The sequence below is a fragment of the Nilaparvata lugens genome, unplaced genomic scaffold (genome assembly GCF_014356525.2).
Source record: "Nilaparvata lugens isolate BPH unplaced genomic scaffold, ASM1435652v1 scaffold2988, whole genome shotgun sequence".
Taxonomy (NCBI): domain Eukaryota; kingdom Metazoa; phylum Arthropoda; class Insecta; order Hemiptera; family Delphacidae; genus Nilaparvata; species Nilaparvata lugens.
This window is the reverse complement of record NW_024090373.1, coordinates 24,957-38,376: the sequence shown is the minus strand read 5'-3', so window position 1 is coordinate 38,376 and position 13,420 is coordinate 24,957. Positions and strand designations below refer to the sequence as shown.

The 13,420-nt window shown below is 33.0% G+C and overlaps 1 protein-coding gene across 1 annotated transcript; it reads right to left on the bottom strand.

Moving 5' to 3' along the window:
* Positions 1–3,039: 3,039 nt before the first annotated feature.
* On the bottom strand, positions 3,040–9,469 carry LOC120355581 (formin-binding protein 1-like). Its single transcript, XM_039444147.1, has 3 exons — positions 9,175–9,469; positions 6,962–7,147; positions 3,040–4,051 (listed from the first exon to the last, which is right to left on the bottom strand). The coding sequence occupies exons 1-3, from the start codon at positions 9,409–9,411 to the stop codon at positions 3,770–3,772; spliced, it is 705 nt and encodes a 234-aa protein (XP_039300081.1). The 5' UTR covers positions 9,412–9,469; the 3' UTR covers positions 3,040–3,769.
* Between the last annotated feature and the right edge of the window lie 3,951 nt (positions 9,470–13,420).

The window sequence follows — 13,420 nt, the reverse complement described above, 5'->3', positions numbered from 1 at the left end:
AGAATTAAATGGCACACACATGAGTAACATGAATTGCTAGTGCTGTAAATTATAACAATCATTAGACAATGTCCTTCAATTTTCATTAATGTAAATTACAATGTGGTTATTCCAACACCAATAACAATGAAATTAATACTACATCATTACTTCAACAAAAACTACAACTAACGAGTAAACCACTAATGAGAGACAATATTATCAATATTAATGATTCAAGATCTACTGTCAACCACTATTTTTCTTGCTGTAAAGACAAATCCAGAAATGAATTTGACCATCGTCACTCAATTCGCTGAAAGAAGTGACACGCAAAGCAGAGGTTTCGCTTGTTGCTCATAAAGAACCTTGTCGCTTCTCATATCAATATAACTATAGCTAGTTTTTTTTTCAAATTTTCAATTTATGAATAGGAATACGACAAAATTATAAATAATAAAGCAAGGAGAGAACTGCGGAAGAATGCGTAGAAAACACAAACGATTGCAAGTATACATGAAAATTGAATTAACTCTTGATATGAACTTGGAAAATTTCATTTATTTTTCCACTATCTTGGTAAAATGAATGAGAAATTTAAGAGAGTACTGCATAAACGACAGAAAAGCGAACTACTTTCAAGTATTAGCGATACACACAACAATAAAACTAAATGTTTTACATTAATAAGCATTCCATCACCAAATTACAACAATTACTTAATCAACGGTTAATATACCAGATAGCTAAGCAAGAAATAGCCACCACACAAACCAGATTTCCAAACAACTACAATTTGCCTAAATAAAAGATACGTTCACCAATGATCAACGAGAGGGAAAGAAAACACCAGAACATAATAACAAATCAAATACATGAATCACAGATGATTGAAGTGTGGAGAGACAGAAACAACAACAGATGAAGAGGATGTTGCAGACAAACATGATGCAGACAATGGAATGGAACCGATTATGGAAGAACATAGGATGAACATTTGAATTATAATTTCAATTGGCTGATAATGTATTTGAGAATTTGTATTTTCAATTTAATAGAATAAATATGTATATTTGCGCTTAGTAGACAGTTGTTTATTGAGAAGATATTCATATCACTTGAACAGTCAGCATTATTTATATTAAATTATACATTTTTGAAACAGACTAGATTATATCAGACTAGACATGGAAGTAAGAAAAGAAATCATTCTTAGTTTATCTCTTTTCTGTATAGGGCTACTTTTATAGAAATAGAAAGAAAAAGAAAAATCATAGTACATAATCACAATTGTGATTAAATATTTCAAAAAGGGTACTAAGATTTTTTTTCTTTCTATATCATTCTTAGTTTTAAATTAATTTCTATAAAATCGAAATGTGACCCCACTGTACACATTTTCCACATTACCACTGAAACAGCACATTATCAAATAAGTTTAATAGCACATCACCCATAATAGACGATTCGACAACATGCAATGCATGAGGAGTCACTTATCATAATATGATATGAAAATTATGTATATAAAGACATGAAACAAAATAGGAGAGGCCCCAAAAAACAAACATAATTGTACTATATTCAATGTATTTTACATTCTTATTTTTACACAAGTTGCTACAACAAGTAAGATAAGTCTACACATGAAATTCAATTAATTAAGCTCTAAGCATTATATACTATACGAGTGCAGTATTTTAAAGATTAAATTGTTTGTCAATTTTTAGTTGAACTATTGCAACTCAACAATATTCTCCCAAGTATTCTCAACAGATCGAAACCTCAACAGATCATAAATATTGTTGAATTCTATCTACCTAGTTAAATAAAAACCCTGAAGATTGTGATTGCTCTAGATTATCGAGCATGAAATCTCTATAGAATATTACACTAAAATTGGAAATTGGAATCTTCTCCATAACTACTGTAAATTTACTTTACACTGTTTAATTCTATGTCTCAAATGTATCCTCTTTTATTCATATCCCAAGGCATGAATATCATTCTTATAGAATTGATTGGAAAGTTGACACCTACAATATTATTGAATACCAAGCAGGTTAGTTATTGCTGTACACATCATGAAGATGATTGTTAACAAGAGTCAACACATAATATGTTAATATATTAACATAGATTGTTAATATATTATATTAATCTGAGAATTTTCAAAACAGTGAATTTACAAATGGATGACCTTTTTCTTACAAGCTTCAATTCAACATATTTACTGTTGTTATAAACCTGTTATAAACCTACAGAAAATCTGAAATTCAGAATTTATTCACAATGTTTGTTTTGTTAGAAGTGATATTACTTAGGCTTAAGCGTAAAAATTCTTTCTTATTAACACCATTTCAATTCATCATGATATTATAGTACCAATATTCAAAAACCAATAAACTTTTGTGAAATTTGCATTATCTGCTGATTATAGAATAGTCCTATAATCTGAATAATACAGAATATACTTCTGAGATAGATCAATTGCAGCAGAATAATTGAAGTGATTTTTGAAGTACCTTCAAAACCACAGTACATAACCAAGATGAATAGCTATCACCCTATTGTAGCTATTTACAAGATGAGTTTGTACAGCACATGGAAATAGCGAAAAGTATAAATGTGATTCTTCTGTGGAGACAAACGTTTTAATCTTAATTACAACAATCCTCCATTCAACCCCTGAAATTTCAGTACATTTTCTACAACAAAAAACTTGTTCCATGTTGAAGGATAAATCCAGGTAGCCATAATTAATTATAAAAATCACATTTTTCAACTTTAGAACGAACTTGAGTTGAACAGCTCCCACCTTTTTTATAATAGTAAATCATATAAATTTTGAAATACTAAAAATTTCTAATCCTCAACCATTTTTTACATGAGAATCTCAGTAATAGAAAAAATGTTTGAAAATGTTAATAAAATCTCACATGTTTGAAATATCAATTCAAAAATATAAATTTTCAAGAGATCATTTTTATGGAAGAATAAGAATTTCTGTAACTTATTCTTGTTACAATAGAACTCAAAAACTGAAGGTATCCTGCAAATAAACTTCTGATGAGACAAAATTCATTCAAATAGAAATAGTAAAACTTTCAAATAGTAAAACTTATATTCTTCAATATGTTTCCACTGAAATAACAATGAACAAAAATGAATGTATCTTGAGATGAAACCTAGAGAGAACAGTTAAACAGATTTGATAAGCGTTCTGAATACTTTTAGGCTTGCTGAATTATTTATTGAAAACGTGTATCGCCTGGTTGTTTATAAAACAACACAATACAACAAATAATAAGGTATCCTGTAAGAAAACCTGGAACTTACTTTCGTGTGTGCTCATACATCATCAGCTGTAAGTTACTGTCGGGAAGTAGAAAGTTTCCAAACTAACAAAAATGAAAATCAAGAACTAGTTGATCTTGAACATTGAACATTGGCCTAGAAGGAAACTTTTTACAGGTGAGGACAGCTAAATTCAATTTTAAAAGAGTTATAAACTTATAGGCCTGGTGAGAGGGAGAATCCTTTAGTATAGTCTAGTGTCCACTGGTAGTTTTTAAAGAACATAACAGATACAATCAAATACCTTGTAAGAGAACTTTGGACATTAGCCTCGAAGACAATCTTTTACAAGAGAGGACAGCTGAATAATGTAAAATAATTTTGTTTACTTGCAGGCCTGATGAAGTATTTGGTGGATAAAAGGCTTGTATCCTCAGTTTTTACATAGTACACAACAGAAACAATCCAGTAGCCTGTAAGAGAGAGTTGAATATTAGGCAGAAATGAATAGCAAATAGTGGAGGTTACATACCTTGTTGGAGCTGAAAATGTTGAATATGCCGACCCTCTTCTTGAGCTTGCCACCGGCTGACATGGTGCCTTTGACTGTCATGGCCTCCGGTCGGAATCCACCCACACTGCTGAGGGGCGGCGGTCCCACCCCCCCACTGCTCCCATCCCGCTCGCTGCCCCCCCTACCGTTCAGGTCTTCAAACGGAATGTCTGTCGGTGGCTGGAAGCCTGACTTGTATCGTTCTATCACTAATAACGTATCCTGCAAACGCAAAACAAAACAAACATAAATATCAACATTTTTCCAAGTTTTTGAACTCAAATTATTAGTAAAATCGAAAATGAACGAATTGACATAAATCAAACTTTATAACTTCTTTAGTTTCATAAAATTAGTTTTGTTCAATCAAATGTTTTATTTTAAAATTATAAATTCGAACAGTTTTGGAAAAATATCTGAAATCATTGTGAAAATTTTTGTATAATGTAAGTTTCTAAGTGCCGGTTTCCGAGCTCGGGATTTAGCTAAGTTCTAGACTTTAAACAGCTGGAGTCAGAAAATTAGCTTTCCAAAACGGGGCGTAGTCGCAGTTTTTATAACAGTAGCTGCAGTTTTTATTTTCTCATTTCTATTAATTGGAAACGTTTTCCTTGACGAAATTAAATATTTCTAAATAATTCAAAATAGCTGAAACTCTACACTATTTTCTCTTTATTTTATTTAGTGTTTAATTTTCTAGTTTTTTTGAAATTTAATTCAAACGTGACTATGACAATGACTGCGACTACGCCCCATTTCGGAAAGCCAATTTTCTGACTCCAGCTGTTTAAAGTCTAGAACTTAGCCAAATTCCAAGCTCGGAAACCGGCCCTAAGTGTTTTTAAATCTATCTGTGTTGTTTTCTGTTTATATTAATACGAGGGTCATTCAAAAAGTAACGAGACAAATTACTAATTTTTAAAAACTGCTAAATTGATCCTTATGAAACTTTCAGGACATGAAGTTGGGAACCTTGCCATGACATCTGATCAGTTAGTTGTTCTATAGTATTTCGTAAACATAATCGAAAATTGACTCAGTTAACAATGGCGAATTGTACCGTGGAAGAACAACGTGATCAGATTTGACTTTGTCTGTCGTTTTGACTCTGGCTCATAGTGGTGGATCCATGGCTTCATCACACGTTACAATTTTTCTGAAAAGAACATTCCTCTTCAGTCACATACCGATTTTTCAACTGTTGACTGATTTGAAGCCGGGTTTCTTTGTGAACGTCCGTGAGTTGTCTAGGCACCCATCTTGCACAAGTTTTGTTGTACTGCAGCTTGTTGTTATGGACAGTTCCAACATTCGCGTTTACTTTTTCACTTATAAATTCATCAGTGATACGCCTATTGTCCCGAATTAACGAATACATTTGAGATTCTAGAGAGGAAGTCCCAACTTTGACTGGTCGTCCACTGCGTTGATTGTCACAAACTTTTGTACGGCCACTTTGAAACTGGTCTACCCATTTGATTCAAACAATGGTCTCCGTTCACTTTTAACATTCTTTTGTGGATTTCACTACCTTCCTCACCTTCTGCGACTGAAATTCTGATCACAGCACGTTGTTCTTCACGGTGCATTCTCAAGCGGACTCGCCATTGTTAACTGAGTCAATTTACGATTATGTTTACGAAATACGGTGGAACAACTGATCAGATGTCATCGCAAGGTTGCCAACTTCATGTCCTGAAAGTTTCATAAGGATCAATTTAGCCGTTTTTGCAAATTAGTAATTTGTCTCGTTACTTATTGAATGCCCCACGTATTATAAAACACTGAAGTGTCTATTATGTGATACATATGCACAACATTGTGATTTATACCACTACTTACAATATTTATTAGGGTACAATTTTTTCAACTGATCTACAAAAAAAGACCTTGATTATATGTGACACAGAAACAAGGGTTTGCCAAGAGCCTTGGAAGTCAAGGAAATATAAAAGATTTTGTATTATATATGGTTGAGTCAAGAAATATGTAATGTGATGCATGACTGAGTCAAGTAACTGAAACATTACTAATTAGACTATATCGATTCCAATTAGTCTACCGAAATTAAACAAACAGAGATAGCATCATTGAAGACAAAATAGAATTTCTTCCAAGTGATAAGAATGAGCATATTCACATCTACCAGCACAGACAACTGTCTGTTAATTTACGTGTCTCGGTGTCTGCTTGAGACCAATAGACGCAGTAAGGAATATATCTTTTGATCTATCCTCAATGAAGTATATTACCTTTTATTTCAAATGATAACGTCAATGTTACCTTTGACATGGTCATGTATAAAAGGTAATGTCAGGTTCAAATGTTGTACTTCATAGACTTAGAATACGGTAACATGTTTAATATTGATGAGTACCATGACATATAGGTTTGACTTGGATCTGTCTTATTTGTTAAAACTTTCGTATTCCATTTACACCAAACATTGCTTATTTAACATTTTAAAACCTTAGTGCCATGTGCACGGTTCCACTTTAAACCAAAAATCAATTTTAGGTGGATTAAATCCACATTAAATCAAATTTGTTTTAATGTGGTTCTTAAGCCACCAGCTGACTCAAATGAGTTTGAGTCACAAGCTTTCACTGTGCAAACGGCCTTTAGTCAGTTCAATGTTCTAGATTTGTTATTCACCAAAGAAATTTCACGGTGCGATATATTTACAGTTCTCTTCTTTATTAATAAAATATGAAAATGAACAATAATTCATTTTATTATTTTTATTTTCCTGAGGATGATGCCTACATGAGATCTAGGCTTTTGCGTGAGTAATATGGCGGATGATTATGAGAGATGTGTGGACCTACAGTTTTAGGTGGATTCCGAACCACCGAGAAGCGATGTCTCCAAAATACTCATGAATCAGAGGAGTTGGCTCAAGTGGTTACCTTTCCAATGGAAGTAGCAGGCGCGCATGACTCTTATAAAGCAATAGCTAATCAGCGCGACCACCAAGTCAAACCGCTTCGCATAATTTAATAATAATTTTCGTTTAGTAGTATTACAACAAACTCACATAACGAGAAAATCTTGTCAAGTCGAAATTTGACAATGTTACCTTAAAATATTGATATTATATTATATTGATATTATATTAATATTTCGCATTACCTCTTTCTCGTTGATTTGCTGCGCCGCTGAGACGATACCATCTAAACACTTACTAATAATAGGAAACACTTTCCTTTCGACATCGGCAGAGTGAATCATGAAATTTCTTATATCTTTTATCCTCTTCTCATCGAGGTCTTGTAAATTCCTAAAAACATCGGGTAGTAATATATGGTAATGTTGATTCTGGAAAAAACAAAGAAAACTATTGAAAAATCAAAATAATATTAGTAAGTTTTTTGTGAGAAAAAAATATTTTATATTTTGAACAAAATAAGGAAAAGATACTCGATAGGTAGATAGTCACAATGAGAATATGTTGAAGATTTTGACAAAGAGTTTACGGAATGTTAAAAATCTTGATTCATTCAAATAAGGAGTAACTATAGTCAACCGCACGAGAATAGTCCGATAAAAATTGGAACTGCTGAGTACCTCTCGCGAGAAATCTAGAAATTTTATAATTGATTCGATCAAAATAATTTGATTTGTTGACATGAGATGGTATATCATAATGTTCAAAGTTAATCATTATTTTACAGTTATAAGTGATTAGTGAGTGTTATTTTGTTATTCAATTTGGTTTGTAAACAATCTAAATTAGAACTTTTCTGTTTTCAAATGTTTGGACTGAAAATTGGACCTGAATTCAAGTGTAAGAAACATAACCTACTTTTTGGACTACTTATAGTGTATAAAATCAAAATTCGAGGAAGAAACAGTTTTGGGCTGTGCCTGTTAGTCATTCCCCAATCATTCTAAAGCATAATATTGGGTTCTGTCTATCAATAAATAAATAACGTGCGAAGCTTGGTGCCCCGATATTCAACTCTTATTTGGTAACTTTTGCATTCATCTGTTCCAATTTCTATCAGACTATTTTCGTGCGGTTGACTGTAGTTACGACATTTACGATTATAGGCTTTTTATAATCAAACTCTTTAATGCTATAATATGGGAACACCTTATTTAACCATCTTTACTTTTTTACTTTGCTAGCCGCTCTCCTAAAATTCTTTGGAGACCAAAATACGATCTTCCGACTACTTATGACAATTGCAAAAATAATTTCAATTATTTCTGAGAAACTTTCTCGCTTTCACCACCTACTTATCTTTTGAAACCAAAAAGTTTCTAGCATGTCGAAAATTTCATGTTTTGTGTTCGAATTGTGTCGACATTGACGAACATAATCAGTAATTAAAATATAACTATAAGTCGGATAGAAATGATCCAGACACCAATAGAAAGGAGACATTCTCCCCCCTAATTTGATATAAAATTATTACGCATTACGACGCCCCATGATTCTCCAACCCTGAAGCTTTTTTAGTACTACTAGGATATCGAGGATGATATTCTACATCCAATTCTAACGTTGAATTGGAAATTTGAGAAAGTTGAAATTTTACACGATTTGGCAACCCTGTAATTTCTTCGGATGGAGGGCCAAGTCTCAACTTATTTCACACAAACTATATCTACCATCTACCAAACATAACAGACAAGAAAACGCAACAAATTTTACATAGCATGTATAAAGCAAAAAACATCTATCAAGGAAGTCCGCTAATTTGAATGGACACAATAGGCTACAATAAGGAATCCTGTAAGTGTTCTTTTGAACTCCTTCAAGCCCTAAATTTCTCTGATGTGAGATGGGAGTGCATTGAATATATTCATTCCCATATAAAACGGGCCACTCAACAGAAGGCAAAGTCTATGAGTTGTGTATACAAAATTTCTAAACCTTGTTAATTGGGGGGGGGGGGATGATTCACCTGGTTCTTCTCATATACCCACCCTATTCTTCGTCTATTCTTGAAGACGAAGCTTGCAACAAATATATAAATAGCCATCAACAATTTATTTTCTTCAAAATAAGGCCTGCAAGAACACCTTGCATTCATTTTATAAATTATTCTCACATCTTTCTTCTGCAGTATGTGTATTCCATTATTCTCAATGGTCTTTCCCCAAAATATGACTCCATATCTCATGACTGACAGGAAATAAGCATGACACACGATAAGAACATTTTTTCACTCACTACATCAAATTTGATTCAGATGCACAAAACTTCAAACAAAGCTTCTAATCAAAGCTTCAAGTTAAGTCACTGATGTGACAGAAGATTTTTAGTCCTGTTCCAATAAATAAAAAAATTGTTAGTACTGTATATTGGAATTGACTTTTGCAATAATTGTGCCGACCTGTAGGTCGTTGGTCCTCTGCAGCTGGCTGGCGTACTCGTTCTTGGTCTCCTCGCACTGCTGCGACTTGAGCGTCATGTTCATGCGCTGCTTCTCCACCTCGGCACGCGACAGGTTCATGTCGGCGTCGACACGCTGGAATGTGTCCAATGCGCGTTCCGCCTCCCGTGACGCCTTCTCATAGTTCTTGCGCGCCCGCTCCAGCGTCGCCAGCTGGTTCGTCAGCTGAGTCATCATGCGCGCGCCTTCTTGTAGGTGCTGAAACAATTCAATACAAGCTAGCAATTGCTAGTTCCAAGTAATTCTCAAGCAAATGCTAGGATTCGAGTCAACTGTATAATCTTATTTGTATAGCTAGAGCCACAGTTACTTTATAAACAATCTTCGATATTAATAAATGTCAAAGTTGGTAGACTGTCTACTGATGTAACTAGAACTACAGTAACCATACAGAGTAGGTGAAAAGTTCGAGAACGGCTTAATATCTCATACACAAAGGTAATTTGACGGTGGGTGTGATTGGGGATCCTACTCAAATTGAAAATACTACTTTACTATGACTTTAAAAATGGCCGCCATCTTGGATCCGCCATTTTGAATGCAACTTCATTTTTTTAAATAGGAAGCTGGTCATGCTATACATGATTTCGAGAGAAAATGAATGGCGAAAACCGCATATCGATATCTCAAACCGATATTCATATTATTAATCAATAAGATGCAAAACAGAAATTAAATACATTAGTGGTATTGATTAATAATATGAATATCTTCTAAACGATTTGAGATATCGATGTGCGGTTTTCGCTATTCATTTTGTCTTGAAATTCTGTATCGAAATCATGTATCGCATGACCACCTTCATATTTTTTAAAAAAAAAGTTTCATTCAAAATGGCGGATCCAGGATGACGAACCAGATTTTTAAAGTCATAGTAAAGTAGTATTTTCAATTTGAGTAGGATCCCCAATCACACCCACCGTCAAATTACCTTTGTGTATGAGATATTAAGCCGTTCTCAGACTTTCCACCCACTCTGTACAACCACAGTATGGTCATTGACTGTCACGCTTTTGATTGGCTAGCTCGATCACGTGGTACAAATACGCCATTCAGATTCCAAACAAACTTTATAATCCTATCTTATTGCATTGGAAATATGGAATTTATCACTTCTTTTACCGATTGAAAACATATTTTGAACTTCCGATGAGTTTAGTATAACATTTTCGATGGGAAATTGATAACATTGCGAAAACACAAATATATACATTATAAACTCTCAGGCCCCGTTGCACAGAAGCCTGATACATTTTAATCAGGATTAAATGCCATGAGAAACAATCAGAGTAGACTTTTTTGAAATGAAGGCTTCTCGGATCAGTTCTCGTGGCATTTGATCATGGGTTAAGTGAATAAAATTTTCTTAAGCAAACAGTAATGTATACAATGATCTGTAATATTGACTGTGTAACGGAATTGGTTATGTAAGTAATGTCATCCAATTAAGGCTGTCCAAAGGCTAAAAATAAACTTTCTACTGGTGATATTTTCAAAGTTTTTCGATTTGTATATAATCAAGCTATCAAAATAAAAAAGTTTTCTCAGAAAGACATTTTTTACGATCATTGCTTTTTGAGATATGAGCGCCTAAAGTTCAAATTTTTGGGACAGAACATTTCAAATTCGGTAAGAAATAAATCCATGAGATTCAAAGGATACATTTTTCATGGTATTGTTGATTTAATAAAACAAAAATCTTCTAAAAATATTAATTTTTGAGAAAGTTATTCAATTCACTAGAAATGACCAAAAATAACTCAAAAAAATTATTTTTGGTAAATTGAATAACTTTATCAAAAATTGATATTTTCAAAACATTTTTGTTTTATTCAATCAACAATACCATGAAGAATTTATCCACTAAATCTCATGGATTTATTTCTTAACGAATTTGAAATGTTCTGTCCCAAAAAATTTGAACATCTCAAAAAGTAATGATCGGAAAAAAATGTTTTATTGAGAAAACTTCTTCATTTTGATAGCTTGATGATATACAAATCGAAAAACTATGAAAAATATTACCAGTAAAAAGTTTATTTTTAGCCTTTGCACAGCCTTAAACTTGATTTCATTCAATTTGTTTTCATTGATTTGGTTGAAATTGAGCAGGCAGATTTTAATGCAACAGAGCCTCAGTGTTTCTAAGTTCCAAGCAAACGATTCAAGATTAGGCCTAAATTCAAAGTATATAAACTTTACTTTAATTTAAAAAAATATATAAACAAACATTCATTATCTAGTCAAAAATAACATTGATAATCTTCAATGAATTTCATAATCATTTACAGTGATAAAGATGAAAGTTCTTGAAGGGTTCCTCCATTTAATTGACCGAGCGAAGTGAGATCTAAGATTCAAGTCGACGGTTTGGCATTTCTCTTAATGTTTAAATGTTTTGATGGTCGTTTGACAATTTTCCATGAGGAGTTACCGTGAAGGTCCATCGAAATAAAGAAGTATAACTAATGGATATGAGATTCGATTATACCGTTGAAATAATATTAGACTATATTAAAAATTAAGATCAATAAACTGAAATTACAAAGTAAGGCCAGTTTCACACGGCAGAGACCTCGCTCCTGGAATATCATATTACGGAAGATCATATTTCATATTTTGCAGCTCTCCTGTACTTTCACATGGGGATCTTACGAATAAGCCGACAGATCTAACAACTCCGCCGACGTTTGCTCAAAGTATATGACTCATCACTTTTTCTCAAAGTCTAACTTCCTTAGAAATATAGATAGAAGATTTCTGATTTCGAATTTGGATTCAGCGACCCCAAATTCTTTAAAGCGTAAGTCCCATTTTCAAAAATACCCGAAAACAAGGGAGTTATAGCTGTTTTCAATATAGCTTTCCATTATCATATGATTATATATAGTACGTACTAAGATAATAATACTCCTGCCTCACAAAGGGACAGGCAAAGGTTTTAAGAAGTTTTTGAACACCTGAGAAGTTTATACATAAACATTTTTAATTTTTGAAAGTTCTAGTTTTCCAAAAAAATATTGAACTATGAAAAGATGAATCCAAATATGAAATCATAAATCATCTCCACTCATCACCCAATAAAATAGGAGGAAAAGGAATGTTGTACAGTAAAATTCACTGAATTTCAATTGTCATTCATCAATCCAATTTATCAGGTTCAAATCGTTGAATATCACTTTAAAATCCCAGCAATTATTGACTATTTCTTTTTACAATCAGAAAAATCTATTATGAACATACAGTATAAACATTGTGCTGATCTGAATCGATCTATGGTAATAATAGGAATTGAAAGAATAGAAAATATCATGGCATTCCAAGTAGTGATGTCTGTGTATTAGAACTGCTGAGTTGATAATGCATACTGAAAAAAAGTCATGAATAGCTCAGACCAGCCTGGCCTGTGATGAACCTGTATAAACAATTCATAGAATTCTTAGAATTCATAGGAACGGTAAAAAAATCAGTTTTACGAAAATCGATGTACATGTAACTGGATTTAGAAGATCAATACGATAATGTTCTCTATCACAATTTAATCATAGAAATGTTTAAATGAAAACGTTGGGCGCAAACCTTCTGCTATGAGGAGACAAATAAATTTATGAAAAGCTTGATAGCTTGAATAGTGATCTGATATATTTGTTACACGTTTTTATTCTAAGACATAATATGTCTTAGACTAATTTTTAGTGTTTCTTCAATCGGCAGGAAAACTTTGGTTTTTCAAAGTTATCTTACTCCCTTATTTTGGGGTATTTTCAGAAATCAAGATAAATAACCTACCAAATTTCCTACACGAATACAGTGTAAGTTGTATTTTGAAGCTACAGTACTTACGTACTGTATAGTACAGTACCTGTTCGTTTTTACCGTATAATTATATGATAATAGAAAGCTTTATTAAAAACAGCCATAACTTCCTTGTTTTCGGATATTTTCGAAAACGGGACTTACGCTTTAAAGAATTTGGGGTCGCTGAATCCAAATCCGAAATCAGAAATCTTCTATCTATATTTTTAAGGAAGTTAGACTTTGAGAAAAAGTGATGAGTCATATACTTTGAGCAAACGTCGGCATAGTTGTTAGATCTTGCCTCTGCTTGCCTCGAGGGGAAAAGACGTGACAAAACGAGGTTCCTGGATAGGAGTCACCATGTGAAAGACACGATTTGACTCAATGT

Coding starts and splice junctions, on each gene's coding strand:
- LOC120355581 (XM_039444147.1), bottom strand. CDS start 9,411: ATGATGACTCAGCTGACGAACCAGCTGGCGACGCTGGAGCGGGCGCGC. Junction 7,148..9,174: donor AGAGGACCAACGACCTACAG/GTCGGCACAATT, acceptor TGTTTTTTCCAG/AATCAACATTACCATATATT. Junction 4,052..6,961: donor AGCAAATCAACGAGAAAGAG/GTAATGCGAAAT, acceptor TTGCGTTTGCAG/GATACGTTATTAGTGATAGA.